The sequence below is a fragment of the Nipponia nippon genome, unplaced genomic scaffold, assembly GCF_047370975.1.
Source record: "Nipponia nippon isolate SJK-2023a ecotype South Korea unplaced genomic scaffold, ASM4737097v1 scaffold_14, whole genome shotgun sequence".
NCBI classification, from domain to species: domain Eukaryota; kingdom Metazoa; phylum Chordata; class Aves; order Pelecaniformes; family Threskiornithidae; genus Nipponia; species Nipponia nippon.
Window position 1 is genome coordinate 12,241,233 of NW_028262330.1, and position 18,045 is coordinate 12,259,277.

Consider the following 18,045-nt stretch of genomic DNA (forward strand, 5'->3'; position numbering starts at 1 on the left):
CTAATCCAGTGAGCCATGGCAGGGATTTCTGCAGGGTGCTGGCCAAACGCTTGGGGGTCTTAAGGATGCATTTGGACGGGAGGGTTCCCCTCTCGTGAGCTCAGGCTGCTGAGCCTTAGTTACTAGCAGAAAACCTTGGGGTCCTCCTGCTGTCAGTGTAGGCACCAGCAGAGTCAAGTCCAGCCCATCTAAGGCAGGTGTATATACACCCTCTGTCTATATGGGAAACAGGGTGGTTATGCTCCCAGCCTGGGCATCTCAGTAAATTTTATGGAAGTCTCCTTTTTGCAAAGTGAAGTCTCCATCTGAGATTGAGTTGCAGGCTGTGCAGCACGGGCTCTCCATTCAATACCTGTGCAGCAGGTTTTAGACATTAAAATGTCAGTTTCTGCAGAGAACAGTCCCTTTTAGAAAGCAAGCCAGAGGACAACTCTATTTTCCTTTTTCTCTATGTTGCTCATTAAAGTTCTTCTTGTTAAAGTTTTCTTTAATAAGAGTCTTTAAAAGCAGTCCTTTAAAAGAGTGCAAGATGCAGATACCTTGTGAGGTGGAGGTAAAATATAAGAAACCTGGTGGGAAATTAAAGAGAAAGTGTCATTCTTGGTAGCCTCAGCCCATCACCCCAACGCTCTTCCACATTACCACTTCGTCTGGAGCTCCAAGGTCCACCTTTATCTCACCTCACTTGGGGTAAAACAATGATTCAGTGCGGAGAGATGGGGATCTCCAGTGGGGCCTCTCTCAGAGCACCACGAGGTTCACAAGATGATTGCACCCGAGCAATGGGGGGTGGATGTATCTTCCCTACCCCACAACTGCGTGAGGGTAAAGTACATCTCTCCTGATTCAGAAACGGGTTGTGCTCTTCATATCCACCCAAATGGTGTCCCCCGATGTGGTCCCGGGGACGGAGGCTGGAGTCAGGCTCTTCCTCCTGCTTCCGACTCCTCTCCCGAGCTCATAATCCACTAAACAAAGGAAGGGAAATACAGGAAATCGTCCCTGAATAGAAGGGGTTTTCTTTTTATGTAGCATGGCCTATGTTTGTCCTTGGCTATTTTTAACTCTGGGCCCGATTCTTGGCTCTTTTACATCATCTCTCCAGCAACGGGTGTTCGCTGACTCGGCAGACCCCACTGTCAGCCTCCACGACTGGGAGCAGCACCAAGCTGCTCGGGTGAGTTGTGTTGTTATTTCTCATGCTCTGACTCCTCTGTGTTTGCCTTCTTGCATTTGCTAGGTATGTTGTACCAAAGAATGGTCATTTCTGAACAAAGTCTTAAAAGCGACCCGTACCCTTATCAGGAAAAGTGAGTACCACCTCTTCTCATGGGTTGTTACTTTTATTTCTTTTATAGTGTCATAGTGAAATCTGTCCTTTTCCTGCCCTCTGAATTAATGTCGGATGGAACGGACAATCTGGACATAAACCACGTGGTCTTGGGGGACACAGTCTGGTGGTAGCCAGTGCTGTGCTAAAATGAGCTTTGTGTTGGGAGGAGCACCTTCCTCCCATGTGTCCCAATTTATTTCTGTGGTCCTGGGAGGCAGGAAGCCTCCCTGGGCAGGGAGTCAGGGCGGAGAAAGGGAATATCAGCAGCAATGCTTTTTCTGTGCACGGGATAATGGAGATGTGAGCTGCTCGTGCCTGCCCTGATGTCAGTAACAGGGAATCCTCATCTCACCTCCCTCTTTTCCCATCCTCCTGCCCCACTCAGGATTTTCATCTTTGCCGATCCGGAGCTGCTCTCTGAAGCCATCTGCAATGCGCTGGTCACCGACACGGAGGCAGCTCAGGTCTCCCAGAGCCCCCGGGCATGCATGTGCTATGTGATCGTCCACACCATGCAGGCGGCCCTGGGTGAGGGCTGCGATGTCAGTAGCTTGAAGGGGAGCCTCCAGGTAACCGGCACCACTTCTGCAGCACCACATACAGCTTTCCAATTGTCCTGCTCTTGCTGGGCACCGTGGAGCAGGGAAAGGTTTTTTGGCAAGTGGAGAGGCCCCCCCCAGCTCCTCACTGCTGGTCTCCATCCCCAGTAGTCCCAGTGTTACTTGCAAGGCTGGGCTACAAGCAGAGCTGGTGTTAAACTAAAAAATTCTTCAAATATAAAATATTTGAATATAGCAGGACCTAGAGGTTTTTGAATCTTCAGTTTGAGTCTTCAGTTTTGCACAGCAAAGCTGGGCTCTGCAGCTGAAATACAGGCTCCTCTGTGAGCCACTGGTCATTGCAAAAACAGCTCAGCGGAAACGTTTCAGCCAGTTTTCTCCAAAACCTCCTTCAAGGAGCTGCGGGGCCACAGCAAGACAAATGTCTGGTTCAGAAAGGCAATTTTGCAGGCCCTTTCAGTGATTTCCACTCCTAGGACACCTTTGTGTGTCTGCAGTCCCCATCTTCTGAGGGTCATTTCAGCTGCCAGCTCTGTTGCTGACTCCCGAGCTCATGGCAGCTGGGAGCACAGTGTCCATCAGCTGCAAACCTGCCAGAAAAAAGCTTTAAGCAGACAGTACAGCCAGCATCTCTGCTCCTCCAGCCTTCCCCGGGGACAGGAGGACATTTGTGCCCTCTGCTGCAAAACAATTTTTGCAGGACTCATTTGCCCTCTTTCTGCCCCTTCCCGCGGCCCTGCCTGTGGATCATCTCCTCTTTTCACACCTCCGGGTGTTAATAGCTGCTCCTCACGACAGGATATGCCCACGAGGGACGTCGAGCACTGGTTCCAGCAAGTGGTGGCAGCAGTCGAGTGTGCAGGAAACGAGGCGAGCGCAGACCGCGGCCAGCACACAGCGAGGCTGGAAAACATTTACCGTGCCATCCTCAGCTCCTTGCAAGCAGGTAAGCTCCTGGCCAGCCATGCACAGCGGGCTGAGGGAGCCGTGCAAGCTGGCAGACCCCTGCCTCACTGCTGTGTCCTGGCCATTGCCCTCCTACATCTGTCCATCCTCACCTCCCGTCTGCCTCCACTTTAGCAGCATCCATCACCGGGATCAGGTCCTTGCAGCCTGGCTCCTTGCAGTGACCTGATGTCCAGGATGGCAAACTGCATGTGGCAGAGGAAGGTAGATTTGTCACCTGAGGCATTTGTCACCGTGGCAATCTCTGCTGCTAATTCAGCTGCCCTGAGGCCCAGGGACATGTCTCTGTCGTTTGCAAAGGGTGCCATAGGTGTCAACGAGGGAAGGCTGGACAGACTCTCCAGTGCTCTGCTGGTGTAAGATACATCCTGCCATGGCCTAGACTGGGGATACACTGGGCACCACTCCCTGAAACCTCCTTGCACTGATGTGGTGGACAGTGGTACTGCCGTGTCCTTCCATCCCTGGCAGTGCTCGGTTCCAGCCTGGTGCCATCAAGGCTACACGGACTATAATGAATGTCCCCATCCATCACCGCTCCTCACACAAATCTGGGGTAGACCAGAGGGAAATGGGGATCATGCTTCCCTCTTCCTGGCTACTCCTGGTGGAAGGTCCCTGCATCCCAAGCCCTTCCCCAAAAAGAGCTGGAGACTGTCCCGCTGCAAGATAGGGGGAGGAGCGGTCAGTGGTGCAGGGAGCAGAGTGGGACCATCTCCTTTTGGTGGCAGTGAGCTATTGAATTGTCTCCCTGCCTCTCACAGAGCCATAATGGGTTAAAAATAGCCAGTGATGGTGGGGTCAGAGAGCTTCTTTGCATCTCAGCTGAGATTGCCAAGGCAGGTCCTGCCACGTGCCTTGGAGGCCCAGTGCTCGAAGAATGTTTTACTTATTCTGCAATCTCTCTGCTGTCTGCAGCAAAGCAAGGTCCTTCACTTGCCCGTGCCTCTTTCCCCGTCTTCATTTCTCCCTTTCATTGATGGTGTAGGTACCTTCTTATGGCTCAATTTGTGAGAGCAGAGGTCTGTGATTACAGCCTCAGGTCTGGCCAGAAGGCAACCAGGGTAGGAGAGCCCTTGGGGTCAGCCCAGGCTATCTCAGCCAGTGTCTGAAGCACAGCACCGGTGGGGGTTCACGCACCCGTGCAGGAAAACAGTCTGCTCCTGTGTGTTACAAGCATCCTTGTTTCCCCCAGGCGATGCTCCCTTGGGAGGGCTGCAGGGTACCCCTCTGCCCAACCCCAACATCAGCTTTCACCTCTGGATGGAAGACGACCAGCTCTGTGAGTGCCCCAGGGGGCTGTGGCAAGTTTGGACAGTGCCTGAGGCTGGGAAGCCTGAGCAAAACATGTCTTCAGCCCTGATTCTTGGGCCATGACTTTCATAACCATTGCCCAAGGGCCAAGCTTGTGGAGGCTCATGCTGACTGCACCAGCCTTCCTTCTTGTGGGGTGCTGGGGTTAGATCAGGGGATTGGCAGGGAGAGGGGTGAGGGAGATGGGGGGGGGGGCCCTGTGGGACAGGCTGCAGCAGGATGCACCCAGAGTACCCGATTTGAGTGATACTGAGCTTTCTTCGTGGTGCAATGTGAAATGGGACTGAAAGACTGACTCCTCTTGGACCTGCTGGTGGAGATATTGGCCCTCCAGTTGGCATGAGAAGAGGAGAGCTGGGGCAGGACTAGGGCTCAGCCTGGGTTCAGTTGTATTTCCCTCCTTGAGCTCCCTTCTGCCTGCAGGGAAGGAACTGGTGCTGTTCATCCGCCCGCTGTCGCAGAGCTGCGAGCCCGATTGCCTAAGCCAGGACCTGGACAACTTTGAGATCCAGGACATCATTTCAGACTGCGAGTGCTGTGAGCAGACCCGCTTCTCCGTGCTCTCCACCGACAGCGGCATTGAGCGAGATCTGCCCGTGGCAGCCGAGGAGCTCTTTGCCCCTTGCAGCGCCGAGACGGAGCAATCCCGGCTCCAGAGGAAGGGCGGCATTAAAAAAAAGCCATCGCCACTGGAGAGCGTGGCCTTCCTGCAGGCTGGTTGCAACGGTCCCGGGGCGAAGTCCCCGGCGAAGCTGCAGAGGAGACCGGGCACCCCTCTGGAGCCCACAGCCCCGCTCCAGAGGCTGCACACTGCCCGCATCGTGCTGCTGGGGGACGACCGGATCCTGGGGCGCCTGGCCCAAGCCTATCACTCTTTGAGGTAACTGGTGGCCACAGCCTCTTTGGCTCTGGGGGTTCGGGGAAAGGGAGGACAGAGTGGGGGCTTGGCTCTTCAGCCTGTTGAAGCAGCCATGATGGCTGGGGACGGGGCTGGGCTCCAGTGTCACCTGGGACAGGATGGGACCCAGGTGTTTTGCACCCAAATGCATCTGACTTCACTGGCTGCATGGCATCGTTTGGCTCTGTTGGCCCAAATGATGCACACAGGGAGTTTTTCCCTTCTGTCCATGGAATGAGTTAAATGAATAATAAACAAGGCAAGACGTTTTCCTATGCAAAAGGGAAAAATCCTTAAGAAAAGATGTTTTCCAGCTGGCTCTTCCCAGCTGGTTCACCTGGGCCAGGAGAGCAGCGTGGGGTGGGTCTGGGTCACGGTGCAGGCAGCAGCCCGGGGAGCAGAGCTGGGTGCAGAGGGGACCACCAGTCCCAGCCAAGAGCCTGTCTGTGGGACACCCCTTACCCCCATCATTTCCCCTTGCTCAGTTTGGGAACCCAGGGGCATTATTGCCATCCTGTCACACTGGGCAAAGGAGGAGTGTGAGGAGGGCGCGTGCTCCTGTTGCAGAGCAGCTGTGGTCTCCTGGCACTCCCAGCCTTGGCCAAGAGCTGTTTCTCTCCACCTTCTCCTCGTGACGTGGCTGTTTATTTTTCCATTTCAAGGAAGCGAGAAACACGGCGAGTTTTCCTGACTCCCAGGCTGAACCTGCAGTTCTACCACATCCCGGTTGTGACGGGGCAGCCAAACACCTTGGCCGTTTCGGTGAGTCTGGGCTTGGCAGCTCCGGGTGCTGCCACCAGCTGCCAGCGGCTGACGGCATTTTTGGAGGAAGAGCAGGGGGGTTTACAGGAATTCACATCCTAGTTCCTATTATTCACAGCCTAGTTCCTAGAACAAGGAGGATGGGAGCCAAGCCAGGCTCAGTTTGCAGATTGGCTTCGGGAATCCATCAGCTCCAGAGACAGTCAGGTTGCTCCAACCACCCCGACGGGTGATAACTCACAGCCTAGAAATGGTATTCAGTTTTGCTGCTGTGCCCCAGCTATAGGAGGATCGAGGGAGCTGTAGCAAAGGACTGATGCTTTTCTCACCTCCCAAATGCGCAGTGGGAGCGGTTGCCCCTTACTGAGGGCTTTGCCTGCTTGATCGTGGCACCAGTTTTAATTCTGCAAGTCACTACCTTGCAGTTTATCTTGGGCAAATCTCTTCCTCTCTGACAGCCTCAAGACAGTGATAAATAAACAGCCACACTTCTCACAATATTTTAAGCTGGCCTGGAGCTGGCTGTGAGTCCTGACAAACGTGCCATTATAAAAATGAGTATTTCTTCTTTTCATTCTTCACATAATTTTTGTTCTTGAGCACCTGCTAAACGAGTGCTGCAAGAAATGTTTTGCCATCTTCTCTGGACCAAGCAGGGAAGGCAGAGGGATGGGGGAGCTGCTCATGGGGCATTCGTGCCCCGGCTACCTCTGCCTCCTCTATGGCTCCCGGTATTTTGAGCCATGATCGTACTCTGAGCTGTGTGTTTCTCCCGCAGGACCACGCTGCCGCCGGCCAAGAGGAGCTCTGCGAGGTGGCCGGGTACCTGGGCAGAGCCGACCCGTGGTACGAGAGCAACATCAACACGCTGTGCCACATGATTCCCAAGTTGGCCACCATGGTACGAGGGAAACCTTCCCACCTCCCCAGCCTGGCCTGTTTCCCAAACAGGTCTGCAGTATCTGAGGATGAGCTCGTGCCCTGCAGGGCTCCTCTGTGACCCAGATAGAGGCTTTCTCCCTGGAAACCCCTCCCTGGGGCCCGGCAGCCAGGAAGGTGCATGCGGCTGACACTGCCCCAGCCCACAAGACCCATTTGCTGCGATGGGTTTTTTTGGCCAAGGGACAGGAAATGGCAGATTTCAAAAAAGAAAATGTAAATGAGGCATTTGCTGAAATACCCCCGGCTCTCATTTCCTGGAAGTTTGAGCCACCATCGATAGCCTACACAAAAGGCTGGTAGGTGGGCGCAAGCCTTCGCTTCTCCCATTCGCTTTGACAAGTTACGGCAGAGCAGTTCAGCGCTGCCCTGGGCAACAGCTCATATCTAGGAAGGCGTGAGGGTTTGTGGCAGTGTTTTTGAGAAGTGACTGTGGCTGATCCATAATGTGATTTGCCCCCCCAGCCTTCCTCTCCAAGCAAGCATCTTGTGACTGATCTGTTCATCACTGATGTGATCGCTTACTACGTCCGCATGGGCATCCAGCCCGTCTGCTTCCAGGTCTATGCTGTGAAGGTGGGTGCCACATCTCTTGTGCCTTCAGGTGGCCCTGCAAGGGCTGGCAGAGCCCCACTGCTGGCAGAGCTGTGCAAAGTCAGTGGGGTCCGGGGGCTTTTGCCAGATCTGAGCCTGGATCTCCGTGCTCCCCAGCCCGCCCCCTCCTTGCCAGGCTCCCGGATCTAGTGACTCCCTGTAGCACAGCTCAGCCAGTCAGTGATCCTGGGAAGGCTATTTCAGGATCACACAGGGCAGCAAAGTGAACCCTGGAATTACCCCATAAGGCCACAGGTTTCCTGCTCCGCTGGACTCCGGTTTGCTCAGGAGCTCTGGCACCTCCTGCTGCTTTAGATGCTGTGAGCAAACAGGGGCTTTCTGAGTGGCTTTGCCAAAACATTCCTGTACCTTGCAGGGGCTTTGCACGGCTTTCTGAAACACAATTTTATTTATTTCCTGCCAGCTTTTCTCTGAAATGGTATCAGAGTGAGACCTGGCATTTGATACGAGAGCAAAGAACTACTGTATTCGGTCATGTAACATCAACCCCCACCTGCCCCTCTGGCAGTTTTCCCCCTTCAAGGCTTAGAGTGGCACTGATGCACATATCTCCTTTTAATCTACCCGTAGCCCATGTGGTAACCTATTGCAGCAAAGGAGCAGCCATTACATGAGCAAACTGGCATGTGGCTTGCAAAGAGCTGGAAGAGCTTCGGTAATTACTGATAGAGCATCACCAGGACTTGAACTAATAACATGTAGCTTGTAAACACTTGGAGCGTCTGGTCCTCAGCTTGTGGGGCTGGGGATTTTGGTTTTTTGGTGAATTTTTATTCCACTCATTTCTCCTCCAAGACAAAAATCAAAAGCAAGAGAGAGAGTGGGTGACTCAAGCAGGGGAAGAGGAACTGACTCCAGATGTGGTTTTCAGATAGAGGCACCTCACCTACCCTCTTGTCATACAGGGTGTGATGTTGCTTCATCTGGAAACACTAAGCCTGTTTTGACTTTTTGGTTAAGACCACGCTGTTCCTCTTTGACTGCAGAGAGTTTTCCTGGAAGTGAGGGTCAGCTCCCACAGGAGCTGGACGTAGGGCTAGGAGGGGTTCTCTGGGACCTTATCTTCACATTTTGCTCAAAAACAAGCCCATGAAAGGAAAATAAATAATTAATAGGTCTGAAGTGGCCAGTTGATTTAGGTGTATCAGGTAGAAATTACATGCTGTGAAGCTAAGCTGGCATCTGCAGTCAGGCCTGGGAAGCTGCTCCCCTTCACCTGGGTGGCCTCTGGGTGGATGGCTGGGAACAGACCCATCCGTGAGCGTGCAGTGACACCCAGTGGCAGGGGACACTGCCCGTGGCTCTGCTGGCCAGGTCCACCGGGCTCCTGGCAAGGCCTGCCATGCTCCTGGGCTTCAGAAAGCAGAGCAAAAGCAGTTCTCTCCATCCCACAGGCCCCCTGGTTGCCATGATGAGGTCATAGATTCCCTTTGACGATGTCACACCTGGGTGCTCTGGAGAACCTTTTGATGTCACAAGCCCAGTGTGACATCACAGGGTGACTGAGGAGCAGCTCTTCTTAGAGATTTTCCTCTCTTTCAGATTTTCTTCAATGACCCGGCACAGGAGCCAGCCGAGGACGTGTTCCTCACGGAGCTGCGCACCCAGGTGCAGGAGAGCATCGCCCACAGAGGTGCGTATGTCCCGCTAGGCTGAGCCCTGCGGCAGGAGCCGCTGCCATCCTGGGCAGGGCTCCTGCCGGCCCCAGCTCCCACTCGCCCTGTCCCTCAGCCTGCAGCAGTCAAGGCCATGCCGTGGGGCAATAACCCTTGTTCCCTGATGAGCAGGAGGTCTCCCTAAACGTCTCCATCTCCCTCTCGGGCACATGACACCAGGCTAAGTGAGAGACCTTGTGGTCACTGGCTCCTGGTCTCAGCCAGGTTTTGTAGACTGTGGCTTTGGTTGGCTCCATGACCCTCTGAAGTTGGACCAGCACCATATTTTTGTTGAGGAAACAAGCTGGGCTTTACAGCCATCCCCTTTGCCAGATATTTTCCTTATTAGAAGCCCTGCTTCCTTGAGTTGCCAGTGATGGGACAAGAGTGCTTGAAGGCTGGACCGTTGCGGAGGTCACATCCAGCCCTTCCATCAGTGCACCCCAGTGTCCAATCCAATGGATGCTGGCCATTGCTGTTGGGCACAGACCCTCAAGTGAGTCCATCTCACTGGACCCATGAAGTGCACAGAGCCCCAGCTCCCACAGACAAGGAGAGAGGGGCCAGTGCGCCAGCTCACGACTGCTGTGTGGTGGAGGGGGTGGCTCATCCCATGGGAGGACCCTCTCCGCTGACCACAGACAGGTGGGATGAGTGAAACCTCAATCCTACCTGGTTCCCTTCTTGCAGAGTTAAGCACGACCAAGAAGAAAATGACCCTGGATGGCCCTGGCATAGATCTCACAGTAACATACAGAAAGGTAAGTGGGGCTCTGGGCAGCCCAAAATGTCTCTGTCCCCAGGGACCCCCAGCACGGCACAGATCTCCCAAAAGGAGTGCTCTGGCCCTCCTTTTTTCTTCTGGAATTGCACTGCAGGAGAGGGCAGAGAGGTCGTGGTGAATTTTAAAAGTCTGTTAGCTAACCCTGCATTTGTGAAAAAATGCCCCCAAACCTCTCCATGTCTAACCTCTCTGCCAGGGTGAATTAACAGAGCCTTTCCTGCAGGTTGTGGTGAGCGACCGGGTGAAGGAGCTGGCAATGTCCCTGCGCTCCACAGGTCTGGTGATGAAAGCCATCCCAGCCGACGAGGCTGAAGGTGGGTTCCTCCTGCTTGAGGCCTTGTGAAGAGGGTTTGCTGAGTTTTCTGGTGCTCAGTAGAGTAAATCTGACCATAGCCCTTAGTGCTATGTGCCTGCGCTGTGGGGGTTGAATCAGTGACGTGCATATATTGGTGTCACCACGGTTTGTGGTTGTGCATTTTCTCGTGAATGACGTGCCTGGGGCTCCCTGTAACGTGGGGTTTCGCATAACCATAATCTAGGCTTGGAAGCGTCTTCCTCTTGCTGCAGCCTTCCTCTTTCACCTTGCCCTTAGCATAGCCTCTGAGGTTTCCACCCTGAGCATGATCCCACGCAAACCTTTAGCCCATGGAGCTTGCTAGAGTCCTCCTTTTCTGCTGTCCTATGCATCCCACAGACCTCTGGCAGTGCACCTGAGTGTGGGAGCTGGCACCAGCCCCACTCAAAGCTGAGCTGAGATCATGCCATGGTCCAAGTCTAACATGCTGCTTCTATTGCAGATCTGGTGTGTCTGAATGTGCACATCACCGAAATTGTCAGGATCAACAATTTGTCAGGACGAACATTCTCAGTAAGTAGATGTGGATGCTCATGGCCCTGGAGGGGTTGGCCAATGCATGGAAATCCCTTACAACAACGGTGAAAGGGGAAACCTTTCTCCTCTGCAGGGGAGGAGAAGGCTTTGGGGTCACCCTGCTCAGAGAGTGATTTGCAATTACCTTCCATGGAAAAGTCTAGATTTTTGAGCCAAAGCCCCAAATGCCACCCCTGCTGCTCAATGCCACATTGAATCCTGTCTCAGGAAACCTTGAAGGACTGAGCTGCTGCTGGGGTGATTCTGCAACCCCAGGGATGAAGTGGAGAAATACAGCTTAGCCCTCGTCATCGTGGCTCCGCTTGGGTACAGGAGAGGGTCTGTAGTTTTGCGATCAACTCCATTAGCTCCACATCTCCAGCAGCAGTGCCCTCGCCAGACCCCATGTGTTAATCTCCACAGAGCTTACGAGAATAGAGGCCATTGGAGAAATACTTTAACAAAGCATAAACAAGAAGCAGGAACTTCAATGAATCTAATTACTGACTCAGAAAGATGGATATGCAAAGACAGGACTGCAAACTTGGGCTCCTGTCCTTTCTTTTTTACATGAGAGTTCAAGTAGACCCCAGAGGACACGCTGCCCCATGGGAGTGTGTCACTGCACTTTGGGTGGCATTAAGTATTATTGTGCCTCGGTCATTTGGGGTTGCCCTGGAGCCTCCAGTCTCTCAGCTGGTATTTGTAGCTAGCCAGCACACTTGTGCTTATTTTCACCTGGCTTTTGGAAACACTAAGGTACTGAAGCCCGTGCTGGCCACCAAGATAAACTACCACCCTGGAGAACAGGCCGTGCCCCACATCAGACATCCCAAACCCGGCAACCTGTGCAAGCATTGCCAGCTTGGAAAGTTTGCCCTTGCAATATTTGATTAGGTTGTGATTACAGAAAAAGGACAAGAGAGACACTTCCCTCCTTAAAGAAGTCACCTTGTGTCACATCCGAGGTTAAAAAATAAAGAGAAATGTCATCGTTTGTCCCTTTCATACCCAGTATGAGCACACCACCCGTCACCATGCAGCCCAGGGAAGGGAACTGAGGCACTTACTGGGCTCTTCCTCCTCTCTCAATCCAGGCTGTGGCAAACAGGCTGAAAACACGCAATATCAAAATCAGGAGCACAGAGCAGAGGCCCTTCACGGTGTGTCTGGACAAGGACAGCAGAAGAACCTACAGAAACGTGATCAGGTGAGAATGCCCCACAGGGCGGGCTCTGAACATCTCTCTGGTGACCTTGCATCCCTCCCTGGAAGGGCTCCCAAGGTGGCAGAGCAGTTTCCCAGGGAGTCCTAGTCCTGATTTTCATACAGGGCAAAAGACCCATGGGCAAATACATTGCTTCTCCAGGGAAAGCAGGGCAGAGTGGTGCTCTCCTACCTTTGTGTTTTGGGTGAAGCTGTGAAAAACAAAACGGTTCTTCCATATTAAGTAAGGTGTTGTCATTAAGACAGTAGAAGCATAGGTACCTCCAGGGACAAAGTGAGATCTTAGACACTGAGATCAATGATACTAAACTAGGAGGAGCTGTGGACTCCCTCGGGGGTAGAGAAGCCTTCAAGAGAGATCTGGATAGGCTAGAGAGCTGGGAAATCACCAACTGTACCAAATTTAAGAAGAGCAAGTGCTGGATTCTCCACCTGGGACGAGGTAATCCTGGTTATACGTACAAATTTGGGGATGAGAGGCTGGAGAGCAGCTCTGCGGAAAGAGATCTGGGGGTTTGGGTTGATGGCAAGTTGAATATGAGTCAATAGTGTGCCCTGGCAGCAAAAAGGGCCAACCGTGGCCTGGGGTGCATCAAGCACAGCATAGCTAGCCAGTCGAGGAAGGCCATCGTCCCACTCTACACTGCACTGGTGTGGCCCCACCTCGAGTCCTGTGTGCAGTTTTGGGTGCCTCACTATAAGAAGGGAATCAAACTATGAGAGTGTGTCCAGAGGAGGGCAACCAAGGTGGTGAAAGGTCTCGAGGGCAAGAGGAGCGGCTGAGGTCACTTGGCTTGTTCAGCTTGGAGAAGAGGAGGCTGAGGGGTGACCTCATCACTGAGGGTTGACCTCATCGCAGTCCACACCTTCCTCAAGGGGGGCAGTGGAGGGGAAGGTGCTGATCTCCTCTCTGGTGACCAGCAACAGGACACGAGGAAATGGAATGAAGCTGCGTCAGGGGAAGTTCGGATTGGCCATTAGGAAAAGGTTCTTCACTGAGGGTGGTCAGTCACTGGAACAGGCTCCCCAGGGAAGTGGTCACAGCACCAAGCCTGTCAGAGGTCAAGGAGTGTCAGGACAACACTCTCAGTCATATAGTTTAGTTTTAGGTAGTCCTGCGAGGAGCAGGGAGTTAGACTTGATGATCCTTATGAGTCCCTTCCAACTTGAGGTATTCTATGATTCTATGATCTCCTTAATTATACCATGGAGCTGATGCTCTTTGCACTGACTGCATTCCTCACCAGGGTATCTCAACCATACGATGGTGCAGGCAAGAGAGTTCAGTCCTGTGAAAACAGCAGGGATCAATGTGCCTGTAGTCATTGTAGTGGCATATGATGTGTTGGAAGTCAACAGACAGGGTCTGCGGTTCATGGCCCACGAGCCATGTGGAACATACGTAAAATGTGAATTTCTGAGAATCTAACTGAGCCAGGCTAAGGACACTGGTTTTGTGGTCAAACACTCATACACGTCAGCTGAAACAGCATAAAAGCAGCTGTACATCTCAGTATGACAGCCCTCCCTTGGCAGCCAGCGGAGAGACCTGATGTTTAGTCTGAGATCAGACTCTGGCTGTCAAGGGCAGGTTTGCACATTCAGTAAATATGTTCTTGTGCTCTTGCAGTGTGGAAGTGTCTCCTTGCCTAGAGCCCAGCTACTGCTTGCAAAAGACAAGGACAATGAAATTCAGCCTGCATGAAACAGAAGATGTGGGGCTTGTGAAATACATGCCCAAGTCTCTGCTGTTGCCTATCAACACATTTGCAGGCATCATCCAATGAAGAAAATGAGAAAAAGCTGGTGTGAGAGATGTGACATTGGGTCATCACAGAGGAGATGGAAAAAGAAAACACACTAAAAACCACCAACAGTGATTTTACAACGGTAATGGTGTGAAAAGCTGCAACAGCAGAGGTGGATAGGGATCTGGGAGGACAGCCGGGCCCTGCTGAATGCCAGTGATGACCACAGCTAACACCCCCCTGCCAAGGGCAGAGTGTCGCTGAAAAACGGAGTTTTAACCTTTTGCACAAGTCAGGGAAAACCTCTGAGCTTCTTCATTTCAGGAAGACTGGGGAAAATAGAGCTGAGGTGATGGTGCTTGCTGTGTTTGCGGATCAAAGAGCAGTTGCTATCAGTACTATTTATTATGGTGATGTCTTACAGCTCAGCAGGGGATCAGGGCCTGTTGTGCTGGGTTCTGCACAGAAAACTCTTCATTCTGGCACAGGGTGATGTATTTGGGCAAACCAGCAATTATTCCCCTGACTGATTTACGAAACCTCACTGTAAGCCTGACCACAACTGGGAGAACATGTGTGCTTAATGCAGCTTCTATGGAAGTCAGCGGAAAACCTGCTGTTGTTTCAAAGGGGCCACACAAAGTAACGATGAATGGTGTGAAAGAGGGACATGGGAAATCCAGTGCAATATTTGACAGTGGCGAACAGCTCAGGCTGCCTAGGCAGTGCTGTGGGATATGCTTGGCTGTGAATGGTATAGATCTGCCTGAAGAAGAAACCTTTGAGCAGACAACAGAGGCTGCACAACAGCTCTTTAACATCTGAGCTGTACCTCTGAGTCTACCTGGGATTTCACTATGGCTTCGCTACGCAACCTCTCCGCATCTGGTCTGGAGCCTCGCGAGCACTGGTTGTGTTCCTCCAGTTGTGCATCCCGGGAACAGCCACCTACAACCCTGGCAGCAGCCGACCTCCTCCATGAGGTCAGCCAGCACTACCTCTGCATCCCAGTCGGCCTTGCAGTCCTGATTTGGGCTGTGTCTGCTGCGCGGGTAAGAGGTGTAGAAGAGCGGAGTAGTGCTCCTGGGAATGATGGATGGGCAGGATGCCTGCAAGACTTCTCCGTTCCTTTGCTTTGCTGCTTGCACGGTGTAGAAACCCTCCTCTGGTTTGCAGATGGGCCAGGCTGAGCAGTGACAGCACAGGTCTTGCTTCCACCCAGGCTCAGACTAACCCGGTGTTAAGGATGATCGTGTAGGAGGACCCTGTCTTCTTTCCAGTTTGTGGCTGACTGAAATAATGAAACAAACACGGTGTGTATTTATTGACTTTCTGAATGTGATCTGTGGTTTCTGGGGTGTCTCCAGGGAGTCTTCCCTAAATTCACGTTGGAGAGGATTTGGGGGCATTCCTTCCATGACACTATCATTTTTTTATTCTCTCGGCTCCCAGACAACTTATTACCTGGGTTGACTTCACTCAGAGGTGCTTGCTTGGATCAGCAGCCCAAAAAAGTGTCCCTTAGCTTTGTATATGTGCATAGGAGCTACTCCCAGTCATCTCTGGCTGTCACTGATGGGGAGTCCCTGGAGCCAGCTCTGTGCTACAGGGTGATGCTGACCCAGCTGGAGCGGCACTGGCAAACCCCTGTGTGAGCCCCGATGGCTGGGGACAAACCCACCCCTCTGTCCTGTCCGTGCCAAGTCTGCCCGGCCCTGGGGAGCTGCACCTCTGGAAAGTCACTTCTGTTTCACCACCCACACCTGGAACAAGGAGTCTCCAGGCTCACCTCCAGGTATCCCAGTCTGGGGTACTGGGGAGGATTTTCCCTTCCACAGAACTGCTCTGAGCTTGTGGGTTGTCTTTGCTGGTTAGGCCCCACAGAAATCTTTCTTGTATTTCTTGCCACGGGCACAAGGCTTTAGGGGTTCAGCCCTCAGACTTCGCTGGCCCCTCTCTTTGCCAACAAGCACAGGGCTGCCGTATTCCTGCTCCTGTCCTGCGTTGTCACCTGGCACAGCAGGCATTTTTGTTTCCTGTACCCAAGCTAAAGGTTTATTCACTCTCACCTTCAATGTGCACAAAACAACTGCTGCAATACACTACTGGGAGCACAGCAGCTCTAGAGCTGTCGGCAGGTGATGAATTATTCAGCAGTGTAAAAAGCCTCCAGGTCCCAAGAAATATTTAATCCCAAACCAGCACCGACAGTTGAAAGATCATGCTGGGCAACAGCAACATGACCATTTCCTACGGAAGCTACCTTGAAATGCTGGCAGATGCAGCCCCTCGCTCCCGGCTGAGCCAAGCACAGTCCCCGAGCCTTAATAGCCCCCCGTAGGAGTCAAAAAGCTGCAGGATCTCAGCAACAGCATTTGGTTCTTCAGTACTGTTTTTCACCTCCATTTGCTCACAAATAAAAGATTGTTGACACCCACCAATGCCAGACTTGGGCAGCAAGCGTTTTGGCCCTGAAGGAAGCTGAAGTTAGACAGGAGGCTCAGAAACAAGTCAGGGAATGCCTGCTTGCACCAGCTGTTTTCCTCTGGGAGCTGCTGCATGGGGTAACAGGGGGTTTAAGGGGTGACCCCACAGCTCTTCACACCTCCGCATCCTTGGGGCTTCACTGGGAGGTTCGCGTACCCTGGCACGCAAGCCAGATGCTTACAAAGCCAAGAGACCATGCGCTGGGTTGGAGCGTGGTCTGCGGTGTCCAGAGTTTACTCTGTACAGTTGTAAATTATGTAGATGGATTATAAGTTATTTGTATAGGTTTCAGAGATGATCTGTATCAGAAGGTGCAATCCTTTTAATGCCAATTAAAAAACAATTAGAATAAAACCAGCAGAAACTGTCAGTTTCGGGGGTTTTTTATGTTTGCGTGTGGCTGGGGTGGGTGGGGAATAAGCTGGTAGGAACAGAAATACATCAGTGTCGTTTGGCCCTCTACGGCTGATGTCTTTTTCCTCCCCACCTTGGGGCTACGTGCTATGTTACACAGAGAGAGACTTCATGGCCAAAGAGCTCTTTTGTGAAAGGATGGGCAGAAATGGCTGAATTGCAGGAATTTGGAAGCAGGAGTCTGTAACCCCCATGCCTGCTGCCCCTCTATTCCCCTCTGTCCCCGCAGCCTGTTCCCCTCAAAGTCTGTCACTTCAGAGCACCCCATCCCTTTAGCGGGGGCAGCGCCTGGCCCAGCACACGTAGGCTTGGGCTGGGAAAGGCGTCAAACACTGGCTGTCTCCAAGCATCCTCTAGAGCCCGCTGGTCCTACTGACCGCAGGAGCTGCTCATTGATACAGCAGAAACAGTTCATGAACTCGTGTTAATAAATTAGCACAGCTGTGAGGAAGAGAATTTCATAGGTTCTTTTGCTTACCCCTTGAAATCACAGGCAGCTAGTACAGATAACAGAGCATCCATAGTACAGGGACAGTGTTCAGATATACCCTGTACTCAGGAACTGCCGCCTTCAAAGCAGCTCCATCTTCTGCACAGCGTCTGGGTGAAATGCCTGGAGGAACGTGGCAGTGGACCTCAAGGGTGGACACAATTGCCTGGAGACTGGGAGAGCACAGGGAACCTGAATGCAGGGTGCATTCGTACATAACCGAGCCTGGAGGCAGGGCTTGCAGGCACAAATCCTCCTGGCACAGCTGTGTGAGGGGTTTGACCTGGCAGGATCCCCCACCTCCCTCCAGCTCACTGGAGAGACCCCCAGCCTTTCAAAGTCCCTCCTGAATGCGTTTATTTAAGCCATTAAGCGTGATTAAGCCATCACGCTTCTCTTTTTTACACCAAAATGCACCCAGCTCTTTCTGCGTGCCCAGCTCGATGCCGAGCAGAGACACATGCAGCTCTCCAGCGGACGGTGGCTGATGCCGAGCTGGCTTGGCCAGAGTTCACGTGTGTCCCGGCGCGGTGGCTTCCTCTGTCACCCCACGGTCCCGGCTGCGTCACGCCAGGTCTGGCTCCCAGCATGAGTCACCGCCGCCTCCTCCTCCTGCACAAACCCGGACCAGCCCCGGCGGCGAGCAGCGCTTCGGCACTTGCAGGTAGTTAAGGCAATCCCCAGCCAGTTGCCTCTGAGCTCTGCATTCTGAACAACCTCCTCCTTCCATCACCGCTCCCGAAATACCGCCTAGGACAACCTGAAAACACCCACTGGCTGTAAATTATTAAACACTTTGTGAAAAAAAGAATAAAAATCACCTCTTTTCCACGGAGCATTCTGCTCCAAAATTAAAACATTCAGAGGCAGAAGGAACCCAGCAATAAGAAATCCTGCTATAGATCACTTTTACATATGGAAAGAAAATTCATTTTCCACCAGCTCTGTGTGAAAACCCATTGCCTGGTCGAGGGGAGGACAA

The 18,045-nt window shown here is 52.6% G+C and overlaps 1 protein-coding gene across 2 annotated transcripts in view; it reads left to right on the top strand.

Annotated features, from left to right (window-relative positions):
* PIK3R6 (phosphoinositide-3-kinase regulatory subunit 6) overlaps positions 1-16,508 on the top strand; it is a 38,235-nt gene extending 21,727 nt beyond the window's left edge. For both annotated transcript variants that reach the window (XM_087751221.1, XM_009463222.2), the window contains 14 exons: positions 1,241-1,310; positions 1,719-1,902; positions 2,692-2,839; positions 4,055-4,141; positions 4,597-5,053; positions 5,734-5,833; positions 6,612-6,734; positions 7,238-7,348; positions 8,930-9,020; positions 9,733-9,803; positions 10,050-10,140; positions 10,624-10,694; positions 11,795-11,907; positions 13,555-16,508. In XM_087751221.1, the coding sequence (XP_087607347.1) occupies positions 1,241-1,310; positions 1,719-1,902; positions 2,692-2,839; positions 4,055-4,141; positions 4,597-5,053; positions 5,734-5,833; positions 6,612-6,734; positions 7,238-7,348; positions 8,930-9,020; positions 9,733-9,803; positions 10,050-10,140; positions 10,624-10,694; positions 11,795-11,907; positions 13,555-13,711 (1,874 nt within the window). In that variant the 3' untranslated portion in view covers positions 13,712-16,508. The remainder of the gene's footprint in view (positions 1-1,240; positions 1,311-1,718; positions 1,903-2,691; positions 2,840-4,054; positions 4,142-4,596; positions 5,054-5,733; positions 5,834-6,611; positions 6,735-7,237; positions 7,349-8,929; positions 9,021-9,732; positions 9,804-10,049; positions 10,141-10,623; positions 10,695-11,794; positions 11,908-13,554) is intronic.
* Positions 16,509-18,045: the final 1,537 nt, after the last annotated feature.